This window comes from Athene cunicularia, assembly GCF_003259725.1.
Source record: "Athene cunicularia isolate RWA chromosome 3 unlocalized genomic scaffold, athCun1 chr3_part1, whole genome shotgun sequence".
NCBI classification, from domain to species: domain Eukaryota; kingdom Metazoa; phylum Chordata; class Aves; order Strigiformes; family Strigidae; genus Athene; species Athene cunicularia.
In genome coordinates, this window is record NW_020799097.1 from 115129904 (window position 1) to 115156358 (window position 26455).

Here is a 26455-nt window from a genome sequence, read left to right on the forward strand (position 1 = left end):
TAGACTAGTCTTAACACTTTTAGACTAATTTTCAAATAATCAAACTCAAGCTACATGATGTAATCCATGTGAAATTTTAAAGGTAGGAGAGGGGTAATTGTTATTAATGCCTCGTTATCTTTTGCAGTCAAAAAGAGAAGCAGAAAGACAGTATTAAGCAGTAAAAGTCAAGCCCCTATGCAGCATCCTCCTGAACTGAGGAAACAATGACATTTTTTGGATATGGTGAATATTTTTCTCCTGCGAGATATCCCCTGATCCTCACGTGGTCTGCTACTCATTCAGGGGTAGGCACCTCCAAAATGTTCCAGATCTAGGTTAAAAAACCTCACAGCAAATTCTCTTCTAAACAAAACCAGGTGAAAGCCAGCATTTTTTGTAATTAAGAGGTGTGTTTGGCTTGCCCTCCTTGAAGAAATTGCAATGAATGAAATCAAAGCTTCACCAGGACTGAGGCTTGTCTGTGACCAACAACAGAGGGCTCAAAGCCTTGCCATGCCCTCTGCTGATCTAACGTCAGGTGCTTTTTGAGGCTTTTCTTTCCTTTTCATTGGTCTGTGTTAAAGTACAGCAGAACCAAGATAAATCCACCCTGACTGCACACACAAAAAGGAAAAGCGTGTCCGACCCATGTCATTTTCTGTCCCTCCTGGCATCCCCAATGGAGGAGCAGCCTCAGTACCCCGCTAGCTCCTTTCCTTCTTCACTCTGCAGGCAATTGGTCTTTCCACAGGTTTTGGGGACAACTTAGGTCTATTTTGGTCCATTGTATGTTCCCACATTTCTACAATATGCTAGTGATACTTTGGAATTAAGCTAAAAATCAAAACTTCTTTCAAGGATAACATTCCCTCCCCCCTGTTTTTCCGACCTCCATGGTGGCAAGTTGCTCCTCTGCAATTACAAGACTCCTCATCCTATATATATATATATATATATAGCCTTAAAAAGCCAGACATCAGCATATGAATTAAGGTACTTTTTCACATGGTTGTCACTATAACCCCTTAAGTTCCTCTCTTCTCTTATTTCTCTGTCCTTTCCACCTGCCTCATTTAACCCCCTTTTGACAACACTCTAATACGCTCTTCCAGGACAGGATCATTCTGAAGTAACAGTCTGTTTAAAAAATCTGGAATTTGTGAATGAGCTAAGGGCTTCATCTGAGCTGATTTTTTTACAGTGATTTTTCAAAAGTTATGCAAGTCCATAATTTACAAATGCACAATACTTCCCTGCAGAAACTTTCTATGTAACACCAGAAAGTTGTAATTTATTTCCAAAAGAGATTCAGCACTTTGTGTATTAAAAAAACATAACCTTCCACAAAGTAAGAGAGTTGTGTGTTGCTGGTTTTAAATACTACACCTTTCCCTTACCGAACTGTAACAAGCACCATCTGATTCAGTGAGCAAACAGCACCCCAAGGTTCACTTCTCAGTTCCACTGTATTCCTTCAGATCTTTTCATACCTATTGCAATTCTTCTTGTTGTAGCACTCCGTGTGGGATTTTCTGGCTCAAGCACCCATGTCTTCCCATCTATTTCATCCATGACATCCCAGAATTCTTTCAGTGATTCTAATGCTGCCAGGAACTGATTATAAATGTCAATTAAAGAATCCTAAGAAAAGAAGACGTTTAAAAAATTTCATATACTTTCCACTGACAGCCACATGGACTATTAAAAAAAAAACCCACAAACACAAAACTCCAAGCTGTAGGTAATTTAGGAATGTTAAAATCTAGTATGTATCCAGTTGTATCATGGTAGCTTAAAATGTTGAACCTCACTTTTTTTTTAATGAAAACAGCCCAAGTAAAGAGCTGTATCCTGAGAACAAATGAGTTCTATAATCCCAGTAGTTGTAACATGTTGTGATATATGTACATCGTACCTGGACTTGGGAATGGTTTATACTCCTTTTCAGAAAACATTTCTAAAACAGGGAACAACTACTAACTTGCATTGTAACTTATAACAAACTACTGTAAAATTTAAGTAAAAATCATCATTAGCCACTATTAAACTTCTAACACTGATACTTTGTCTCTACTTCGGCTGAGCAACATGGTAGTGGTACCAAATACAAATACACAGAAATACCCACGTAAATAAAGTAGCTTACTTATTTTTTAAAGACTCTAAGAAATATAGCCTAACAATGTCATAATTATCTCAAAATTAAGCAGTACAAAAACAGGTACTTAACATTAGATTTCAAGCCATGTAAGTACGGTAAGAGAAGGAGAAGCCATCTAATAATCAGAGGATTACACTCAAGGGATTTCAATATTTGAGAGTGGATTATGTGGAATCAGACAAATCTTTCATTATACAGGACAATATACAGAACAGCAATGTGGAAGAAGTCTTTTTAAAATCATCAGTGAGCAAAAAAGAAGTAACTGTTTCTACAGGGAAAGACTTCTTCAAGTGGAGAAAACACTCAGCAGTCAAATCAACACCTTTCCAAATGCAGAAGCCCAGAGGGTACAAAACATGAATTTAGGGAACCAGAGGAGGAGGAGAGAGATGAGTTCCCTTTGGAGTAATGCCCCATAATGGGTTTCGAGCCCGATGTCAAGATGAACCCAGTGGAGGAACTGGGAAGTGTGATGAACAGAGCAGGAGGAGATCAAGGAGCTGTCGGACAGTGGCTGTGTGGGGAGAGAAGAAGCTGCTACAGAAAAATAGTGAAGGTGTCAAGAAACTAGTAAAAGGCAGCACTGAGGGGAGATCAAGGGTGGGAGAAAACGCTTTGGAGACAAACTCTCCCGGTTAACTTGTTTTCTCAAATTGTTTGGTAGTGGGCACTCAAGAGTAGAAAAAGAAGAATGACTTGGGAGCGTCAAAGGGTCTTCTGGAATCGTTTACACAGGACATGACCAAACAATGAAATGCAGGATGGATAGAACTGATGAGGTTTCTTCAATTCATATCAAGAGAAGGTAAAGGATATTAAAAAAAAAAACAAACAACAGATAACAAAAAGATTTCAGATATCTTGGTCTGGGAGCAATTTCTTTGGGTCAAAAAGAAAAAGCAAATTAAACGCTGAGTTCTTACAGAGGTGTTTTTCTATCAATAACACAAAATGTACATTTAATGATTTCCTTGAATCTTTAGTAATTATCTTTTTCCTTTCTCACCTAGACAAAAAGAAGCAAATTATGTGAATGTTCTCAAATGAAAAAATATGATTTTTATATGTAATAAGTTTCTATATTTTACACATACATATTTTAGAAGGAAACGGTGTAGCTTAGAAATAAAATGCTACATTTTTCCTGCTGTCATTAGATTATATTAAAGTAGGAAAGCACTTAAGCAGAAAAGTGTGAATACTGCCAATCTCAAAATGTAACGCTTATTATCTTTAAAAGCATTTTGTTACTTTTATAATACCTGAAGTGATATAATAGTGTCAGTCACTTAACCACATCTTAGAGTATAATATCTTCATCTTAAGTACTATTATTTCCAGTATTTTAATAATTTTCACACAGTCCTGAAATGTGATCTTTTGTGCTCTGATGACACTTAAATTAATAGCATAATTTTCTGGTACTTGCAACAGTTGCTTTCCATTTTGATTTTTTACATTTTTCTATATCACATACAGATAAATCCTCTAATAATCATTTTTATCTTTATCTTCGGGGAATTCAAAGGGTTTCACTAGAAAAAAGAAACATCAAGGGATTATAACCCACAGATAAGTTTTAAAATCCAATTAATTTTAATACTAATTGTAATTTTTCAATGATGTTCCTTAAAAAGGTAGTTAAATCTTTTTTTTTTAATGCACTGTTCATTTGGTCTTATTTGCATGCTTCATTGATGTTGCCAGCTGTCTCCTGCTATGTACATAAATGCATCTATAGCTATTTAAATCCATCACATGCTTGTCATGCAAACCATGAAAACTGTAACATTCCTTTTTATTTCATTAACCAACTCATTTTTGGTCATTGCCCAAACACTTTTAGAAAACTCATGCTGTCGTGCTTTTTTTTTTTTTTTTTTTTTTTTTTTTTGGCCTATGCTACACCAAAATAGTCAATAATGTCAAACAGCACAAACTTTTTGTTTCTTGCTCACCTTTGTATAAAGGCATTAGAATTTGTATTAAATGTGTCAAATATTATCTGGCAAGGAAGACACTCATAATTCAGGATCTCACCACTGGCTGCTCTGACTCTAAAAAGCACTAGCAGAACCAGACTGGTTACTCCATCCTCTGTATCTGTTAGGTTTCCATGCTCGTCAGGCATAACATCCGTTATAGAAACAAAGAACATTGTAGCAGTTTAATCTTTCACAACTAAAACGAAAGTGTTTTTAATGCAAGAAGTGAGGACATTTTTAGTGTCTAGTATAAGCCTTGCATTTTATTTCTAACTAGTGAAGCTACTGACATCAGCTGTGCAGAAGGCACTAGTGAGGGTAGGGTCCAAGCTGAAACACTGGGATTCTGACCAGACCTTCTCAAGCAAACAAACCAACCATAGCTGGGACAACGAAGTTTTCAACATGAGAAATGGACACTCCACCATTAAACAAGGTCCAAAACATTTTACTGGTTTAGACTAGCAAAACAGCCTAGGAGGAAAGGTGATTATGAACTCTGATTACCTACTCTGTGGTGTACAAGATACCTGGAGCTGGGGCTGGTACCCCTAGCTCTAGGGGTACAGGATGCTGGGCTACATCAACAAGGGCATCCCCAGCAGAGATAAAGCAGAGATCATCCCACGTCACTTGGCGCCCATCAGGCCACACCTGGAATGCTGTGTTCACTTTCGATCCCCGCTATCCAAAAAAAGCTGTAGTTAGGCTGGAGAGGGTCCAGAGGAGGTCCCCGAAGGTGATCAGGGGACGGGGCAGCCTGCCCCAGGAGGAAAGGCTGAGAGAACTGGCTTTGCTCAGCCTTCAGAGGAGAAGGCTGAGGGGAGACCTCATCCCCATGTTCCATTGTTTGAGGGGTGGTTACAAAGCAGATGGAGACTCCCTTTTTACAAGGAGTCCTGTGGAAAAGAGAAGGGGTAACAGGTACAAGTTATTCCTGTGGAGACTCCAATTGGACATGAGTAAAATTTTTCACAATGGGAACAATCAGCCACTGGGATAATCTCCCCAGCGAAGTGATGGGTTGCCCAACACTGGACAGGGGGCTGGGTCTAGACCGGGCTTTTGCCAAGACAGGTTGGACCAGATGATCTTTGAGGTCCCTTCCAACCTGGGATTCTGTGATTCAAAGGACCCATCAAATGCAAATTCATATGAAATCAGCAGCTGGAACTGCCTTCCCCTCCCTGAGAAAGCCTTGCACATCCGGGACACCTCATGACTTTCAAGGGGCTGCTTGTCCTGTTGCTGACAGCAAGATCCTGCATGATTTAATGCTCCTGTCCCCTTCAGCACTGTATAACAACCACCACAGCAACCGAGCAGCCCAAAAACATTACCTAGTTTATCATCAAAACACATTTTCAGATTAGACAGCATAATTCTGAGTTTTCAGATCAAGAAATAAGAGACTGAGAAAATGTTACTTTGGAATACTCAGCTTGAGATCCCTTCATCTGGCTTCAAGAGAACTGTTTTTATTAGAGCATCACCTCCCGTGACCACTGTCATAGCTTTTAACACTCAACACCTCCAGATTTTTCAAATTTCAAGTTGTGAGGATAGAAAACAAAGAATACAATTAGTGTGACTTGTGAAATGGTGCTGTAAGTGACTCTCAGCACCGACAGTTTTCTCTCTCAACAAAGCATATGTTCAGCCTCAAAGTCCTAGTTATGCATGGCTCTGAAAGGCAAAAATCTGATACACACTGATACAAGCTATACCAACACAGTCCTCTTGACACCAACCTAATGTTAATTTGAAGGGCTGGGATTCTGCAATCATAACTTCTGAAAACAGGTGTTTGCCGAGACTGGGTTAAATTGGTTATTTTACTGGAAAGCAGACATGTAAACATATCAACTTTGATGATTTCTCCTACAGTTTCAGAAAACTTTGACCCAAACGTTACCTTTGTGCTACCAGGCTAAATGTATCCTCCATTCACTTTGGTCAGTGAAAATCAGATATTCTGGACCTATCTGTTTCTGAGGGGTACATACCTTCCCTACTACCAGAAAACAGCCTCATGTAGTTTTGAAACATTTTTTGTTTCCATTTCTATCTCTGCACTCTCATCTCCATCTCACCAGAGGTAGCTCCTCATGCCAATTCTCCTCTTCATTTTTTACTTTATTCCAATTCAAACACTTTCCCAAGTTTACCCCTATTGCTCATACATAATTTTCTTCAATTAAAGGAATAAGAAGGAATGGGAAAAAAAAAAAGTCATTCTACTCTTAGTTCTTATTTCTAGAGTCACAGAGGCTGGGAAGAACAAAGACAAAATCTTGAGTCTGAACCTGCCATAAAACCCATGAAGCCTTTTGGTAACTTTAAGAAGTGCTATATGCCTATAAGGCTATTCCACCAAATTTCCAACACCTGCTCCAAATCCTGGATGAACTAAATATTAACCAAAAGAGATCAAGAATGTTCTAATGGATGTAACTACAGCACAATGTATTAAAATTAAGTTTTTTTAGAAAAGAGAAAAATGGGATCTTGATTTGGAGATTTCTTGCTAAAAGTATTCCTAACACAAAATTTGATTATCCAAAATTTAAACAACTGCAAAGCCTCCTAATGGAAAAGGTAGTCTAAACTATAGGTGCTGTTACTTGTTTGCCCTTTATGAATTCATAGATAAAACACAGTTTAATAAAGTGAAGAGTTGGCTGGAAAAGGGATCACCTGTATCAACTAAATAATCTATAATTCCTCAGATTTGTCTGGAAACTGTTTATTTCTCTCAAACAGTAGTTTAACAATTTTCCCCCTCCTTAGCACAAATCAAACCGAGATGCAACACTGAAATCTTTATAAAGCATCTTGTCAACTACCTCCACTCTTTTTTATTTATAGATGCATATAAAGCTGGTGTCTCTGAAGCTCCTTTGCTAAGAAAAAGCACAATTATGCTGCATTTTATTATGTTTTCATCAAAATAACCGAAGAATAATCTAATTCATACCATTATGCCTGCTGAATCTTGCATTACTGTTTCATTGTTGGCTGGCTGCATGACCTCATTAGTCATTAATTTCCATGCTCATGACCTTCATGTAGCCAACCAGGTGGGCAGTGGTCAGTATAGAAATAATACCCTGACACGAGGGCAGCACAATATAGATGCACTGAAACTGCTAAAATGTGGAGAGAGCACATTTATCTGGTTCTTTAGAAAAAGAATATAACTGAAATAAGTAGACGTTCTTGCACTTGTCATTGAGAAGCACTCTGCATTTATTTGGCACTTACAACAGTAGCAGCAGCAGCAGCATTGCCCTTGGTGCTGATTTCTTACTACTCTAAAATGTCTCCTCTGAGCCAGAATACACTGGCTGTTGCTGATCATGCTGTGAGACACCTGCACTGGCTACTAGGCTTGTCATGACGCACAAAACCCTACCATCTTCAGCTTGACATTGTGCAAGTTATAATTATTCATCCAAATGAATATGTCAGAGCAGCAGCAGCAGACCTCTCATCAGAGCAAAAGAAAAATACATCAAAACATTATCAACCCAGCAGGAAGACAGGGACCATAAGGAAAATTACCCATTTTTAATATGGATGCCATAAAGCCATGTCTATTATTACACTGAGGGAGGGAAAGAAAAAAAAAAAAAAAAAAGGAAAAAACCAACCACCCAACAACCCCTCAAGTTTAAAGTCCATGAGCACTGAAAAGAACCTGAAACAGGCAGCAGCACACACAGGAGAGTGGAAAAAAAAATCAATTACCTGAAATCTATATTTTCTTTCATAGGAGTTTATTTTCTAATGGTGCAACTGCATAAATTTAGTTAAGCCTTATCAGTTTTTACATTAAAGATGACCAACAAATATTAAAATTTAAGACCTATCAGTGTCAAAACTTCATGTTATTTTAGCAGAAAATAGGTATAGAGTGGTTTTTTTCTGTTTTAAGAACCAAAATTTTCAACTGCTTGAGGACTTGCTAAATTCTGCTTACCAGTGGCTTTCAGTATTATCCAAGCTTAACCCTTATTTTACCTGAAGACAGCTCACTGCAATGATTTCCATGCATTTTGTACATAAACACAATTTAGACATTTACTACACGCATTTTTTTCCCAGAAGCGTCAGGTTCATGTCTCCCACACAGCTAAGGTCAATTTTCAAAACAGCTGTATAACTAAAGCATTTCTATCAGCACAATGCCCAGTTCAGTATTATAGCAGGCTATCTGCAGCTAGAATTAGTATCTCACATTTCAAAACAGGGTCTTCACTTACATACAAACATGTATTGATCACATTTTCAAATTGTCCGTTGATAATTCTAACTGTAAAAAGATTTTAATATCTCAAACATTAAAATGTCATATTTTTAACATTAGATTTTTACTTGGTCGTTGTGTCAATATTAATATATTCGCTCCCCTCTTTAACTTGTCAAAGGCGGCTGCTTCATATCATGTTTTTCAAGAACATTTTATTAAAACATAAGTCTAGCTAGTAGCTTTAAAATTACTAAAGGTAAACACACAGAAGTAATGACTTTCAAGGATATTTGAAATGTTGTTAATTTGAGGCAACATAAATGGCAAGGCTGTAAAATTAATAATATACTATTAAATGTATAAAGTTGAAGTCAGAAACAGTATTTTAAATCCCATCTGCAGTATATGGAATCCAGTATAATTTAAGAGAAAAACAGTATCTGTTTAAATTGTTCCAAACCTTATCAGATAATCAAAATCTAAAATTACATGTGAAACTAAACATATTTTTCATTTGCATGGTCCATGCATGCTGTTATTTCCTCAAGCTCTCAGACTAGAGGATCTGAAGTGACACACAAGAACCTGAGCTTTGCAGTCAAAATTATATGCCCATCTTAAAATCATTCTGATGCAACCTTTCAGCCATGTTCCCTATGCAAATTTAGCACCATTAAAGACAGGCTTTACTGATGGGTAGAAATCCTCATGAGAGTTAGAATTATGAAATGCAATCAGTTATGTAAAATCTATTTTCCAGAATTAAATGAAATTAAACATCAACTATTTTCTAGAGATAATTCAAATTAACTTACATCTAAGTGGTCACATTTAAATCCATTTAATCAAGTACACACGCTCTATTAAGGAAAAAAGATATATGAAATAATGCAAGAGAGACTAAAAAAAGACAATGGCTCTTGGTTCTTTATATTAGCAACATCAGTTAAACTATATTCTATAAAGTACTTTCCTGTTGTTCTTTTGATTGTAACTGAAAAAGTTTTATGTTATGAAAACTTTATAGGATAACAAACTGATGGGACTTTTTTTTTTTTTATGTCTGTCAACTTTAGAGAGTGCTTCTTTTCTATACAGCAATCATTTCTCGTACATATATTTTGCCAATACAATTCCTTAAAATAATTTCAGCCATATGAACCATTTAAGAAAGAAACTGTCAGTATGAGTGCAAAGCATACAAATGTAAGGTCTATCTACATGGCAAGGAAAATATTTAAAACACTATCATAAGGAATATGGAATTCAGTATTATTACATTTACATAAACATGTATACAAGTAAAATGCAGAGAAAGAGAAAAAAGCTGGAGCTAAAAAATAAAGTCCAACCCATCATTACCACCTACATATTGCATATGTATCTCAGTTATTAAAAAAAGATGCATAGTGCAGCAGTTTACCTGTGGCATCCAAGAAACAGCAAACTGAACAGGAAAATCCACAAGGCAATCCGGTGGTTCTGTTGGATACTGAAGGAGGGAAAGAAAACACAGTTTTTATTTTCTTTTTTTTTCTTTTTTCTTTTTTTTAAGTAATTTAAAGTCAGAGAGATACTCAGCTGCCAAATTTGATAATGAAATATGAGCACTTCAAGCATCTTGAGGACTTGGCTCTTAGAGGAAACAGTATGTAAAGCATTTTCAGAAATAGTTATGAATGTTAATTATCATTTAAAGAAGAAATCTACATGTAAATCTACATGTATTTTTATATATCAGTTTTTAGGAAAGGCAGGAGAATCAAGAGTTTTCTGGGTTCAGTGTTCAAGGACACATTAAAAAAAGAACTTAAGACAAAAAACATGAAATATTTTATTTAAAGTTCTCCTCAATTACCTGTACAGGATAGGAAATTTAAAAAAACAACACCTTCCAAACAACCCTTTCATGAGTCAAGAACTAATTTTCATTTAAACTAGAATATTTGGTCTGACTGGCAACATTTTTTGTTTCGAAACTGAAAATAATCAGAGTAAGTATGTATATTTAGAAAGAGATGCACATACGCTCAAAATTAAAATAACTCACTGCACCCCACTCCAAATTAAAAGGTATCAACGAGGAAAAGTATAAAAAAAGTATAGCAGTATTAAGAAAACTGAAGCTATAAAAGGTTTGATACATCCAAAAATAACTCCTGACTATTCATTACCTTATTAAATCTATTGCTGTTCAGCAACCAGTATGAAATCTGTGGGGAAAAAAACCCTGGTATTTTCTGAAAAATTAAATAGCAAAGAAACATCTAATTACAAATAAACTGTGTCCTTTCTAAGAGCACTTATCCAAAATTTTGTTCACCTGAGAAGTATCATCCTTTAGTCCTATATAACCTTTCAAATTCCACCAACGATGTACACAGCAGTTTTATAGAAATTGTATTAGTATTGCATCAACTGCCAACACAAGAAAATGTTACAGAGAATCTTATTTGGGGAGACATAAAAAAAAGTCCCAGCTTCATCACAGAATTAAAGAGAGTTAAGTCAAAACGGGAAAGTTTCACTGTGCTGCTTGCCATAACCATTCACCATCCAAAGTAAACCTCCAGACACTGACACTGTCCTCATTTATCAGACATCTGACAATCAATTTATCAGAATTTTTAAAATGTGTCTTTATTTTATGCAAAATGTAATCCTACAGTAATTAGTTTCAAATTGCTGTCTACGGCAAAGAACAAGAAAGAGACATAACTTCCCTAGAGCATCCATTTTTCATTGCTTTGATTTTAACAACAGTCTGGTGGATTTATGGATTTCACAGAAAGTTGTTTAAACTTGCTTTGTAATTTGCTTTCACTTGTGGTTTCCATTAGGAATCTGCTTTCTGAAGACAACTCCTACAACTTGAGTATCTCGTGCTTTACCATTTTATCAAACTGACGGCAGACAAAACAACAGTGACAGAGCAAGAGAAACGAAACAACTAACTTGGACAGGAGGCCGTTACAACTTAGAAATGTATATCCACAAAAGCTGTTACAGTTTCTTTTATGGTAGTGTTACTGTTCTGGTAGGCATTGTAGTGTTAGTGTGTTTGTATCATAGCTATTATTTTTCATGAAATACTTCAATGCTAGCATAGAAATAAACTTGTTTTTAACTTATAGTAGTATGCCTAGAACAAACTCAGACGAATTTTTCCCTAGGACTGATTTTAGGACTGCCTTATTTAAATCCCAGCAGCACTAGGCAATTATGTGCTCACTTTCTTGGTAAGTAAATTCATTTTATGTAGTCTTTTGTAGGATCTCTTCAAACAAATGCTTGCAAACAGGTTCTAACTTTATATTACTTCAAAAAAAACCTACAGCACTTTTCCCCCTGCGTTTTTAGTCAAATTTTCTTCAAGAGCACAATATTCTACTGAGCACCAAGTAATTGCCAAGAACCATGCAACAAAGATTCTATACGTATGTACAAAAGGTTTTTGGACCTTGCAGAGCAAAATCCTATAAAATAAAATAAGGTGAGCAACTCCCCAGGAGATAGCATTTTAAATACTATACCAGGACACATTGATAGCATATTACAGTTACATTCAAATGTATATGTCAGAAATTATCTTATTATTCTTCAGAACAATTTAGGCAATTATTAAACAAAATATTTATATTGTATTTTTGAGCATGCAGCTGATTTTACCTAGAAAAAGTATTTTGATAACCCTTGCCAATCATTCAGAAAATTACTGAAGCATCTTGTTTACTACATGGCAGGTAAATTTTTGCAGAGGCCTAGCTGAATTCTTGGGATCTGAAATGGCAAAGACCCAACCCACTTCTCATGCAATACAAGATGAAATCTGATGAATGAAACCCAACGTATTTGGTTTTATACTTGCAAGAGGTATGCTCTGTTTTCAGAAACCTTTTCCGGTCATTTAAATTCTGAATGGATAAAGCTTTCTGGACCAGGCATTTTGAACCAAATAACCGGGAAAACTATTTCATGAGATGTATCTTGAGCATTAAAAAAAATACATCCTCTTATGAGGTTTAAGCCTAATCATTTGCAAAAATCAAAACTGTGCAGCACATGACTCAGCTAACATACCTACGATATGACCATTCTCAATTCTTCCACGTTTAAACTGATCACCCCAAGTTTCCTAGACACTTTAAAGGCTCAGTTTATGGAGATCAAGTGTTTTGAAAGGACAGCTCCTGTCACAAAGCACATTAAGACAACAATAACAGACGGAGTACATTTGACAACACATTAAGGAAAAGTCCTCAAAACACATCCAAACCATTAAGAATGACAGCAAAGGAATAATTAGGGGATTATCTCAGTACACATGATAGCTTTCTGAAAAAAAATTTCCTAAACCACTTCTTGAAGTTTCTACCTGAAAACACTGTCAGCAGGCTTATAAACTCATTTCACTGTAGGGCATCCACGAGGACAAGGCTGAACAAACCCATCTGCCCCAATACAGACAACAGACAGCAATATGCACTGGGGAGGAGAGGTTTAGCTCACATATCAACAGTCATCAGAGACACAGCATAACACAAATAGGCATACTTCTATTAAAGCAGGTTATCAAAAGAAAAGCAAAGTCTTTCCAAATGTATTAGATACGTATAGGAAGGAAAATCAAATCCCCGCGTCACCAAAACCACGTTTCACATATAAATTTTCTCCTGTGGCAAGTTTAAATGCCAGACATGGTTTAAAAAGGACAAGCAATTGATCCGTCATCATAACAATCACTTGAAGAAAAAAAAAAAAAAAAAGACTACATGTTACAACAGACAAGTTGGATAATCCAGTTTCTTTATTAGACCATATCCTTGGTTGTTAGACGGTGCTTTCTTCTGCTATATGGAGTCTCAACTTAAGATATTTTATTACTATAAAGAAAATGTAGGACATTTTACAAGAGCAGAAAACAGTAAGTTTGATTCCCCTTACAGTACAGTGATAAGTTAAGCCTAAACAGAACCAACCAATGTCTAAGCATAATAGTGTTTGACTATAACAGCTGATTGGTCAAAGTGGGTATTGTCCTTTCTTTTTTTTCTGCACTTTTACACTTCCACATAATTAAAATACTTCAGTTGCCATAAAATCAAAAGAAAACTTAGGGGCAACAGGCTGCACTTAATGTCTGCCATCATACTAAGTATGGGACAGCAGTCCCTTATAAACAATGACAATACAGTCTGGTTTTTCTCCTTGCACGTTCAGTAGACCATAAATGTACTTCTCCATATAGTTTTTTCCATCGGTGTATTTAATAATGGACTGGCTGGCAAATTAATCATGCATTCATTACTCTGTGTGTGTAAGAGTTTTACTTTTAAAATCCACTTTAGCGACCTCAATTCCCCAACAGTACTTTTTCCACAGGCTCCTTTTTCCCTTCTAAAGGAAAGTTAGCTTGTCTTATGTAAAACTAAAAAACTCCTAGTATGTGAAGGAATATAGGCTGTCTGTGAAGGTTTCACAGTACCATGCCCATTCCTCATCCCTTCTAGATTATTAGTCCAGATAATGGACCAAAGATAGTTCCAAACAACATCGTTTAGACACTTTTCGACCACTTTTTCCCCTACACAGATTTCCTGAAGACAACAGCTATTACCATACAATTGTCACAGCCTGAATATTCACAGGTTTCGGTAAGAGATTTATGCCTTGAAATGAGAAATTCTATAAAGAAATGCTGCAATTTGAATTCAGTTCTAAGTACCAGGAAGAATTAAAATTTTTCTGCTTCCACACACAAGTCTTCCAGATGACTTTGTCAGTAATCCAGTAAAAGAACTACAGTGGTTTTTATGTGATGCTGAAGTGCTAAGGCTTGGACAACATGCCCAAGCCAGAGTTGACCTATAGATGAATCCTGTATATTTTATAAACGATAACCATTGTGCTAGTAGGTATTGTACTAAGTTATAACAACCACTTATGCTGAGGTAGAAAGTGCTAAAGCATTGAAATACTGAAGCCTGAACAGGCCCCAAGCCAAAGCTGCTAACTTAGCATGTAGTGATTATTAAAATATGTAAACTCGCTAGTGAAAGATGCATCTTAGACAGAATATAATCAGGAGTGAGAAGAGAATGTATCCAACTTCCCTTGTTTAGCCTTGTTCAAGGCTGAGAACCCAAGGGTTTGGCCTTGTTAGAAACTCCCTTGGTTTTCCTTCCCAAGCCCTGGCCAGGCTTTGGGTGGAATCCAACAGGAGAATGAAACCAGAAATTTTCTGCTCAAAACAAAGGTGCCAGCTATTCTGGCTTGCTGATTTGGGGGTATATAAGGCTGGACCTGTTTGCAGCAACTTTGGATGCCTCATCTATGGGTGGACACACCGCGTAGTATTTCCCACTTGCTGGGAAAGGCTCTGCAAATCCTCCCTGCAACCAGGGCTGCCCAGCGACTGAGGGTCTGGATGATGGTAAAGTAGGCAAGTGGTGATGGATCTTTCTTAATCACTGTCCTCTCTCTTGTGTAGTAATGATTTCATGCATTACCCTGTATTTTCCTATTTGTTGCTTTAGGTGCATTATTCCGCCTGATTGCATGTTTTCTGTATTACTCCGTTACATTATTTGGTTATCACCAGTATAATACGCCTACTCTGCTGTCTAATTCGCTAACCTCTTAATATAGCAAAACAGATGCACAGCTTCACCTGAAAAGATTCTTACAGGTAATCAGCTGTAAGGCAATATTAATTTTCAATATAGTTAAAGTCTGAAAACTCTATATTAAAAAATTTCTCTAAAAAATCCCCACCATTATCTTGTAGAATAGATAAACTAACAAACCAACCAACTCTCTAAAATCCTTATGAATTAAGAAAAATCCATTTAGTTGCAGGAAGCCTTAAAATATTTTCTGCCACATAAATTCACCTTTGCATTAAACTTCAGAGTGACGAGATGCTGTCGACCACAAGAGTCTTCAGCTTTTAGCCTGATTGTGGTAAGGCCGGTATCCACATACGCCACTCTGAAAGAGAAATGAAAACTCTTAACAGCATTGTAAGAAGTAGTTTGCAATGTCTGCAGTACTCTTATTAGTCGGTTACAAATATTAATCAGAGGAAGTCCTATATGCCAACCATTTCTGCTGTTCTAGATTTACTGCTGTTAATACACCAGTCTACTGCTTAATGCAGTTATATATCTTTGGGTTATTTACAACGTGTGTCAAGGCTCATGCTGTGGTCAGTGAGCACTGTGTTTCAGTTTTCCATCACTGGAACCTTTGACACACACAGCATGTTCCTGTCAGCCTCTACTTATGTACACATTAAACTTCCTGTCAAATCTTTGATCCATTTCTGCAGTTTCTTGCTGTATGAGACTTTTATGCTCTTGATTTGCTTTTCTCTTCAATGAAGTTCTCTTTTATTATCAATACTATTATTGTGGAAAATTCAGTGAATATTGGTTCATATTCTGAAATTGATTTTCTGCAGAAAATAGTACCGTAACAGGTACAAAATGAGTTATTTATGATGGTTTGACTTTGTTTCATGGTAGTTTTACACAATACACCTGCACCCAAGCAAGTAGCAAGGACATAATAAATGTAAATAAGTTTTAAAACTTCTGACATAATCACTGACTCTTTGCTTAAGATACCACTGATTTGTGCTTCCCACAACAATGAAGATGAATACAATTGTAAAATACATTGTTCTCTAGAAATATGTTCTGCTGAGTAACTTCAGCAACTGTCAAAAAGGTTCAGACTTCTCCATATATTTACCAGTGTGTTGGGCATATGAATATTCTGGCATTTTTACTATGTCATTGTTGTGTAAAGATAAAAAAGCAGTCCAAGATCATTGGACAACTTATCACCTAGATGGATGGAAAGGCCTATCAGAGTTCAAAGAAAGCATCTGCTTGCTGGCCTAAACAACTTTTTTTTCAAAAAAATAACATTACATACTAGCCCAGTCACTCAAGCCAGCATGCTCAGAAAAACAGTTCTCTTTCAAGTGAAACTGGCAACACAGTTGTAGAAGCCTGTACAAGTAGACACACACCAAAGGGTGTGCACATTCCTAGGAAGCAAAAAGAAAATGATCTACATAAATGACATAGCCTCAACATGAGAGAACTGAAAAATACAGATGGAAAAAGCACCAGTGATACTACGTAGGGAAAGAGATATAATGTTTAATGCTGATTAATACAATATTAAGTAGTCCTACAGATTCCTGGGAATATTTTGACACTCCTTTTCTCCACAACACTTGAAAGAAATACAAGTCTTGGTAATTCCACCGTAGTAAATTGAACTCAATTTATTTAAAAAGGGAGCATTCTTCCTCTAACTGGAAAAAAATCATTACTCCTGCTTTCTTCCAACGTCACCTCAAAATTATATCACAAATTTTTATAAAGATAAAAAAGCATCTATATCCCACCCCTCCATCTACTGTTGCCTGGGGCAGAGAAATCCTAAACCAGCAGCTAAGGCATGGAATGATTACTGCTATAAAATATATCACATCGTCCCAAACAAAGCCTGCATCAATACACTGTGAGGTTAGATAGTAGAAGAGAACAGAAAAATTAGAAATATGCTGTTGAGGTCTTTAGAATTGAAAATTATCTGTTCTGACAGTCATCTTGCTTGGACAACTTCACTGCTGAGGTGCCAGAAAAGTATGGCTTATGTTAGTTGAAAATCAAATATTTTTGCAGTTCCTTATTCTATACTGCGTGGGAGGGAACAAGTTTACAAAATTATTTCTATCTCTTAAATAGCAATGGACATATCTTTAAATTTACTTCTGAAATCCTTAATGGTTCAGTACTTTTACAACTAGTTTAACAACGTGACAGCCTTTAAAATAAATGTACACGTATGTGCCGATTTACATATTTAAAATATAAATTTAAATATGAAAATATAAATATATGCACACCATTATATAAAAAATAGTGACAGTATTATTACATTCAATCATTTTTGTAAAGAACCTTAACATTCAGTTTTAATGACAGTGTAAATTAGACTTTTTTTCTTTTTTTAAGGAACCCTTTTGAAAAGGTGCTAAAAGCACCAATAATGGCTACCTGTTTAATTATGCATAGAGGGATACACCATAAAACGATTTAAGTTCTGTCCATTATTAAATTTTTAACATATTTTTAGTTTTAGAATTCATATTTAAAGTATCATTTAAAACCAGTTTAAAATGTGATTTTCACCAAGCTTGGAGCTAACAGAGAAAAACTGTAGACCATAACTGCTATGAAGCACCACTACAGTCCACACTAATCTGGAAATTCTTATGCCTTTTATTTAATTTTGACTTCAGTAACTAGCCACTAGTAGAAGACAACTATCCAAGCTAAGCAACACAATACCTTTGTCCTGGTTCAGCTAGGATAGGGTTAAGTTTCCCCAGCAGAGAGAGGGGGAAGGGATCTCCAGCCCGGTTATTCATACCATGCTGATGTCAGGTCTGTGAGCGGGAACATTTTTGGTCCTTTGTAGCTTTTGGTGGCAGGAGCACACAGCAGGTTTGTTCCGTGACCATTGCGGTATTTCTTTGTATATCATTTGTCTTATTCACTATTATTGCTGTTTATTGTTGCTATCATTGCTACTGTTGTTGTTCAGATTGTTTATCACACTGTTGTATTCAATTTCTTCTTATTTTAACCTGGGGTTTGTGCCTCACTTCCAGCCTGACCAGCTGGGGGGAGGGAGGGGCAACAGCAACGTGGTCTCAGGTCCTGGCAGGGCTTAAACCACCACACCTTTTAAGTATTATTCATTACAGACAATGTACTTAGAGATTTTCTAGTAAAACATTCTCTTTCCTTTCAAACTTTTTCACAAACAGGAACACGGAGGAATAAAAAAACTCCTCAGACAAGGTTGAAGAACACCCAGAATGAAAATTCATAGCCAGCCTTCCTTGTTCTCAACAGAATTTAAGAACAACGAATTGCCTCCAGGGAATGCAGAAGGATTTAATTTTCCATTTAGGATAGCAAAAAAAGAACTCTGCAGCTTTGTGGCTACCTGTTCTGTAACATCACCCTACCCGTCTTTGGATAAGAAGAGACAAAACGGTCAGTGCTGTAGGACTGGAGGAAGTTGGACAATGCTGTAAAAGTTGTATGAAGTTCGTATGATTGTATAATCAAATAAGGAATTGTTTACATAGGTAGCATTCCAGTTATATAAACCTTTATTCCTCTGTAGGCTCCATTTTATCACACAGAAAAAAAGTGGAATGACCATCAAGACAGAAATCTCCTGAAGTACTGTAATTCAGCGTAACAAACGATTGAGAGCACATGACAAGGCAGGATTCCCTTGGAAATGGAGAAGGCAAGAGGAAAAGATACTTTCTATGAAAAACTTGGCAGGTATCAAGCAGAAACGCATTGAGACTTGAGACAAGTGGGATCATGACTCACACCATGGACCTAAAAAGATAATGGCAATCTTTATGAGTCCACATGAGGGTGATAAGAGTCCTACAAATGTTTTACAGTTAATAATTTACCTTCCCAAGACACTGTCATTGAATCAACCAGCAAAAATATAAGATAGAAGAGCCCTTCCTAGAGCTTAATACTACTACACCTGTACTCTCTCCCACCTCAGCTGAACAGGTTTGTGCTGGTATTTTTCCATGTTCTTAAAATGCAGGAAGTATCCTCCTTTGATCTCCTCAGCTGTTAGGACAGCACTTAGTGTTAGAAATTTGGTACCATTTTACAACCTGGTGAACTGTGACTTTCGTGGACAAATATTAGAATATGAAAGCATATTCACCCTCCCCTACACCTAAATTAGGTCAAAAAAAAAATCAAGTTTTCTGTATCACAGAGCAAGTGATTATATCTAATCACAGCAGCCTACCCATTTACAATCTTCATTACTGTTTGTACTTCCAGTGGTTTAGGAGGAAAGAGTTGCAAGATCATTGAAGATTAAGTCTTCAAATCTTTTCTAAGAAGCTTCACATATTCCTTAGATGAAAGCCATTAGAACACACTAAATTTGTGCCATACTTGAGAGCTCCGTAACTCTTCAGAGGTAAAGGAACCATAACTTATTGCTTTCTCTTTCAAATAAAGTATCCTGCATGTTTTCAATTTGATTTGGATGCAGTCAGCTTCCAGCCTGACCTGAAACTCACTAGGAAAAACTAAATCTAGGGTCCACAAGACAGTTCTTTTCTAAGAAAAATCCTGGTAAAGAAAGCTGGAGGCTTCTCAAGGTGTGAGCAGTGATTGATCCTTACTGCCAGTACTAAATGCAGGCTTAGTTTTGTGCTGAAAGACCATACCAGGATGTTTCTGACTAACATGCAGACACGCATCACCTGCAACTCAAAATCAGCCTAGGTTAAGAGGCCTTCCTTACACTGTTCATTATACTGTTAAAAGCACAGTAAAATTAGAGGTGTAACTTACTAATATGCTTTAAATTGCCTCTCTAGGTTGTTCTCCTTCCAACTTGTAGTAAACCAGGTATGATCTTCTTATGTACAACCTAGCTCTTTGTCTAATGATTGACTTAACCAAAAAAACTAGAGACTTTGTAACATAAGTCAATCAAGCAGCGTATGTTTACTGAATTACATGACCACACTGGACAAAAGCACAGCATAAGTTGTGTGCCTACAGGAAGAACATCACTGCCTAGAAACCAGGTCAAATTCTGCCCTAGAAGCATGCTTTCTGATAAAACACTGATATGCTTTTTAATAATAAAGCACTGAATGTTTTGTATGTGCACTAAGAAAAAAAAATGTTTTGAGATAAGCTACTAAATGATATTTTTAAAGTGTATTTTTAGTATATTATCTATATACTATATTTAGATATCAAATTATAAATATAGTACTTTTTATACATATTTTAAAAGCATATTTATTTTATATCAGCGTCTGTTTTGTTGGCATCAGATTTTTGAAGGTGATGGGGTTATTTTCATTTTGGGAAAGCGGGCACAATTTAAAATTCATTTCCCACATCTTTAGGAAATTTTAACTAATATTCTCAGACCTGAGTCTAAGAAATTTTAAAAGAGTGTTTCATCAGCTGGCACAACTACATACTTAATAATAGAAATCACTGAAAAGACTTCAGCTGATTTAACTGGGATGTTTTAAGTCTTTAAATGAATGCGGGCCTTCAAAGCAAATTCCTACTTAGTGTTAATCGTGTTATTTATTTATCCACAAATCAGGTGAGAAAACTCAAAACTATTCTTAAACCCAAGGCTTCTTTAGCAAAATAAATGCCTGTTAAAGTTAACTCACCATCCAAGACTAAGGTAAAAGTAGCTTTGTCTTGTCGAAAAAAGCAAATGTAGACTCTTTTCTAAATTTTCATTTTACTGAAACTAAAAAGTAGCGTCTCATTCAAAACTCTTCAACATCCTACATCTTTTTCTTCTTAACCCCTTGAAAGAAGACACTGTGAGATTAATTGGATATAATTAAAGACAGTCTTCAAATATATTTTCTTAATGCCTCCCTACAGAGAAACAGCTACCTTCTTCAACCCCATAAAGGTTCTCTTGGAGGTTCTAGAGGAAAGAATAGAAATCATCCATTTCAGCCTCTCTGCTAGAGGAGTAAAAGACTCAGAGAACTCACCAGTGGTGGCAGATGTGATGGCAGTTAAAGCCTTTCAAGTTTGCAAAACAGAAAGCTTTGCAGATTGAAAAATTTCCACATGGACCTTGAGTACTTCATCACAACTGTATGTTCCTTCATGTTTCTATAGGAGGTGTGAGGAGAACAACCTTGTTTTCTTCTGTAGTAGGGTGAAATTAAAGTTGTTCTAGGAGCTCATCTGAGAGCATATGGGACTGTAAATAATATAATCTGCATTCAAGACCCTACTGAGAAGGTACCCAGAGGCAGCTATGTGTACACATTAGATTCCCCAGCAAAGCCTTTGCTAATGTGACATTCTTTCCCATGGTATTAAACCAACCATTTTATCCGAGGTAAAAAAGATTCATTTGTAGGTCTCCTTCCCCCAGAAGATGATCTGAACTGTCACCTCTTGTTCCACAGATACACAATTTACAGGATATACAGCTTCCATCCTCAGGTGACACATTTTTTATGCTCCTTGTGCTGTAACGAACATTTTTCTCACTTGGAAATGTTGCCTGCTCCCCCAAACATGGTCTGCTTCCACAGTTTTTGGAGACTAAGGAATGCTTTTCAAGAGCCCTCATCCCTAAATCCCTCTGGGTAGCAAAAAATATATATGCTTCTCCCTGGGGGTGTCACAAAGAGCTGTCTGGTTTGAAGTTCTGGATTTAGAGCTTTCCAAGTTGTTCTCTGCACTTTTTTGTTTGTTTGTTTAGATTTAACTTTTGGATTTAACTTATTCCTTCGTCTAAGGAGATCCTTCTTTAAAAATAATTATTGTAGCTCTAAAAAATGTATAAACTAATTTTATGAAAGCATAAAGGTACATGATGATCAATTACAGAATAGAGGAGTAGTCAAAAAAAAGCTGTACAAAGTAGGGAAAAGAAGGAAGAAAAAGAACTATCAAATTTGTATTAAATATGTTTACTATGACAATAGTTATAAACATAGGTCAAAGAATTGATACCTTAGTAGTAGCACCTCACCTTTCACCTCTTATTACTTGAAACTGAAAATATGCCTTCAGTTGATACAGGTTTGTTGGGATTTCTTAAATTAAAAACAAAGCAGCAAAGTTTTTAAAGCAAAGCCAGTTCATGATTAGGATAAATTAACAAAACAAGTGCATTTTATATGTTCAACTCACAAATGCAAAAGAAGAACAGATATTCTAAATATAATGTCTGTTAAGAAATAAACATACTTATTCCAACCCAATAGTTCTAGATCTCTGACAAGACAGGAGTAGTATTCTGGCGGCCGTGGGCTTTGGAGGTCTGGTGTATTCTTTAAAGCAATTTCCTGTTTAAAAGAACATTAAAAACATCATTAAGAGAGATTTCAATATTTTTGCATCTATTTAGTCATGTGATTTTTGCAATTCATTCAAAAATATTAAGCTTATGTAAAATTAACTGTACACTGCATTTGTTTTGTTATAGCCTCCAGCTAAAGCAGACAAAGAAGCTGTTTGGTAAATTACTTCAGATACTGGTAATGAAAACATCTGCAATTTAAAAAAACCCACAGATGTTGACAACAGTCTTCAGATGCAAATATCAAATGTGCCTCTTTTTCAGCTAATAAATTTGAAGTCAAGCATCTTGACTGAAAGAACATTTCAAAAGAAGGTTCTATTAAGCCCACAGCTGTCTCCTGGGCTCCAGAGCCACAAAAGATGACACATATATGAAATCCCCCATATTATTCTTAAGTAGCTATATACAACTTTATATAGAAATACATTTTAAAAAAAGCCAAAAAAATCAATTTCTCAGTTTTAACATCATAGGATCCCAGTGAGTAAGTTTTGGTACAGACACTCATCAAGTATGTCATAATGCCTCAAAAAAGAAATTTTTATCAAAAAGGTAATGCTGCATTACAGAGAAAACCAAAACCAAACCATACGTTCCACATGTGTTGTGCTAATTGTTCTTTAAAAGTGTACTCAAGTTAAAATTATGCTTACAAAGATATTAAAAAAATAAATAATACTACTATTAATAAATTTAATATGAATTAAATATAAAAATAAAAAAACTGTATAACCATTTCTGCCCAGTTCCCCTGCAGTGTCTTCTCTCCTATCTGCACTGAGGATCACTATTTTATTATTTTGAATGAATTACACTCTCACTGCATTCTCATTTTCTGATCACTTGTGCATCTGGGCAGAGAGATGGAATAACTGTTGTGAAATATTCCAAAAGAGCCACATGTAGACAATATTATTATTCAGTCCTATCCCAAGCATCTTTGCCTGGTTTAAAGTTTGACAGGGATTGAGCCAGGACTACAAAAGGCATTCTCAGTGCAGAGCAGTAATGTAACAGCAGGAGGGTATTTCTGTTGTTTTGAAGAGTGTGTACTGTGTTTTATTTCTAAGTTGAATAGGTTGTATGCAAGCATTCTGTGCCAAGAATGCTCATAGAATAATTTTTTTACTAATAGACAAGAAATTTTCAGTTTTCTGTTGTAAACTACAGACTTTGCTACTCTTCAATCCCAGATTAGAAAATCTTTTTAAAAAAAGAATAAACAGCAGTCTCTGAACTAAAAAAAAAAAGCAGCTTTTTGCATTTATTGGTTAAGTTGTCACTCAGGTGAAAGCACCTTCAGCGATCCACTGACTGTATAATCCTTTGTATGATTATAAGCCTTCTTTACTATCTGGACAATTCCAGGAATTTCAAGAAAATAATTGTAAAAGAGGATAGCTCTGTACTGAGATCTCTTGCCAGGATTTTAATTTTTCTGTAACACTCCAATTTCCAAAGAGTACAGTCAAGTAAAATCCTGAAGGATATTTATACAAATATTACATGAATGACATGCATACAAAATCACCTCTTAAAAAAAAAAAACAAATAAACACAAATCCATTTATCAAACAGTAAACTGTAAAAAAACAAAAACAAAAAACAACAAACCTGAAAGTGAAAAGCAAAGCTATAAGAACATCCCATCTCTCACACATATATTCTGGCACTTACCAAAATAGTTTTCAGCTCCACCATAAAACTGACAAGATCTGGACAGCTGTGCAACCTCTGGAGAGAACACAGTATCAGTTCATTTTCTTCAACTCCTAACTTTTAGTTGTAAACAATTTCATTCTAACTATCTATTTTTCTAGTACTGTCAAATCAATTAACATAAAAAAACCCAACTGTACACCACATTTTTTCATATTTCAATTACAGAACAAATTTCCCAGAGTACAGGAAACTTTACTGAAAATTAACTATCACCTTTGTCACATCATGTCACGCTACACATTTATATCGTTTATGAAGACTTTACACTGTATATTTATGAAGACTTTTGTCTTCCCCAATGATAACAAAAGCTTTAGAATCACTCAAAAGTGTTTCTTACTTGGTTACATTTTCTTTAGGAACTTTCCAGACCTGTCTGCTTTTATATGCTGTACATGATTAAGGATCCTTGCCTATCTTCAGATGCAATAGATATTTACAATTCCATTTCCACAGCTCTGTACCTTTGGTTACTCCCAACTCACAGCCCTTGTTCTACAAAGGGGTGCACAGCCCATGAGATATAGGGTCTCAACTAGCACATGTGGCAAAGGTGCCTTCTTAGAAACAAAATATTCTTCATGACTGCAGGTCTGTTGTATCCCTGCTACAAAGTTTCTTCTGGACAGGGAGGTTTAACTTACATTCCTTGACCGTCTATAACACAGAATGAGCTCGATCTATCAATAATTAATATGAACTCTCTTCTTTGCATTATGAACAGTTCATAAAAAATAAGTACTTAAAAAAAGGAAAACCAAAATCTGTTTCTAATTGAGAGATTAAAGAAAAATTCCAGTAAAATGTCAGCAGCCATGTATTAAAAAACATTTTATCTTAAAAAATAAAAGCCTGAATGAAAATAAATATTTTGTAAATTCTATCCCTCTCTCTCTAGATTGACCTGCAAATCCGCAAGCATTTCAAAACAAATCTTGGTTATACAATGAAAGGAGAGTTCTTTAACACTTTTACAATAGGTGTGTGAGTATAAGATTTCCAGAATTGTTATATTTAACATAAATGGTTTTAAAACTTGTATACCTGCTTCAAAATATGCCGATATCTATGCAGTATCTTCTTTAGGTGCCAGCTACACTCTATCCTAGACAAACAGTATTTTGTACGAATTTTAAATTCACAGTACGTGATTTTTAGAAGAGAACAGAAAGTCTGCTACACAACAACATAAAAGATTTTTTAAAAAACAAAGTAAAAAAATTTTCAAAATTTATTTTAATTTCCGTAATCAAAGTTATTTAACACTTTCAGATGTCACAATCCCAAAGCCCCTTAACCTACAAAAGTCTGTTCTTTGCCAAAACCAACATAATTCTTGCAAGCTAATATAACTTTATAAAATACACCAATATTTTAAAATGATATCTTGAAAATGTCAAGGTTACCTATAATCAGTATCCGACCTAGAACATAACCTACTACCAAACAGGGCAGCTGTTCACAGCTCAGAGCAGACTGGCCCAGGCACAAGTATAGAATACAATGTTCAAGAGTAAATCCATGTATGTGTGCATACACACAATACACCCCACCTCCACCCCCCCAATATTACTGTGTTAAACACTCACAGTAATAACAGAGCTTTTAAACAAAAGTTGGGTAACACAAATTAATACGTATTAACAGCAAAGAGAAAATTAAGTTTAAAAAAAAAAAGCTATGCTAACCATCAAGTACATAATTGCTTAAATTTACAACTGTGTACTGATTCTTCTGTTTCCCAAATGGTGACATATAAATAATCCGATTTAAACAAACATCTTTTTCCGAGTACATTGATTTATATATAAAAACAACCAATTAATTACAACAGGTTTCAAAGTTAATTAACAACAAAATATTTTGATATATGCAATGTTTATTGTCAGCATTTATTAACACTGACACTGTACAATTCTGTTGCAAGGTTAAATTGAAATTAATAAGAATTAATTACCACAGTGATATTGGAAAAAAATAATTCATATGCATATCCATCATTGTTTTTATCAATATAAACTTTTGTTACATACACTTACAAATTGCTTTCATGAAACTATCTTACCTTGCATTTTTCAGTTGCAAATCCATTGGTAACAGTATTCTGATATGGAAGTCTCTACCCTTGAAAATAAACATTTAGTAAAAGGAAGGTCAGCAAAAGAGAAATATTAGACACTTGTGGGAAGTATTCCTATAAGATCAGCTAAGAAAGAAAGTTTGTCTTATCTGACTTTCAGGAATATTATTCAGAATTTCTTTCTTTAGGAAAAAAAGCAGCATGAGTGACAGGTAGAAATAATGCTGACTTTAATTCTGAAGTTGAAATGCTCTTGACCTCTAACTCACAGTATTCAGTAAAAACTCTTCAGTACATCACATGTCATA

General features: G+C 35.6%; 1 protein-coding gene across 2 annotated transcripts in view; it reads right to left on the reverse strand.

Annotated features, from left to right (window-relative positions):
- FANCL (FA complementation group L) overlaps window positions 1-26197 on the reverse strand; it is a 29221-nt gene extending 3024 nt beyond the window's left edge. Inside the window, exons 1-7 of one of the 2 annotated variants that reach the window (XM_026845724.1) lie at window positions 26133-26187; window positions 25112-25172; window positions 24023-24079; window positions 22231-22328; window positions 15277-15373; window positions 9807-9875; window positions 1473-1623 (exon numbers count right to left, since the gene is read on the reverse strand). In XM_026845724.1, the coding sequence (XP_026701525.1) occupies window positions 1473-1623; window positions 9807-9875; window positions 15277-15373; window positions 22231-22328; window positions 24023-24079; window positions 25112-25172; window positions 26133-26158 (559 nt within the window). In that variant the 5' untranslated portion in view covers window positions 26159-26187. Of the gene's footprint in view, window positions 1-1472; window positions 1624-9806; window positions 9876-15276; window positions 15374-22230; window positions 22329-24022; window positions 24080-25111; window positions 25173-26132 lie in introns of both variants that reach the window. The other variant, XM_026845725.1, reaches the window with a different exon arrangement.
- Window positions 26198-26455: the final 258 nt, after the last annotated feature.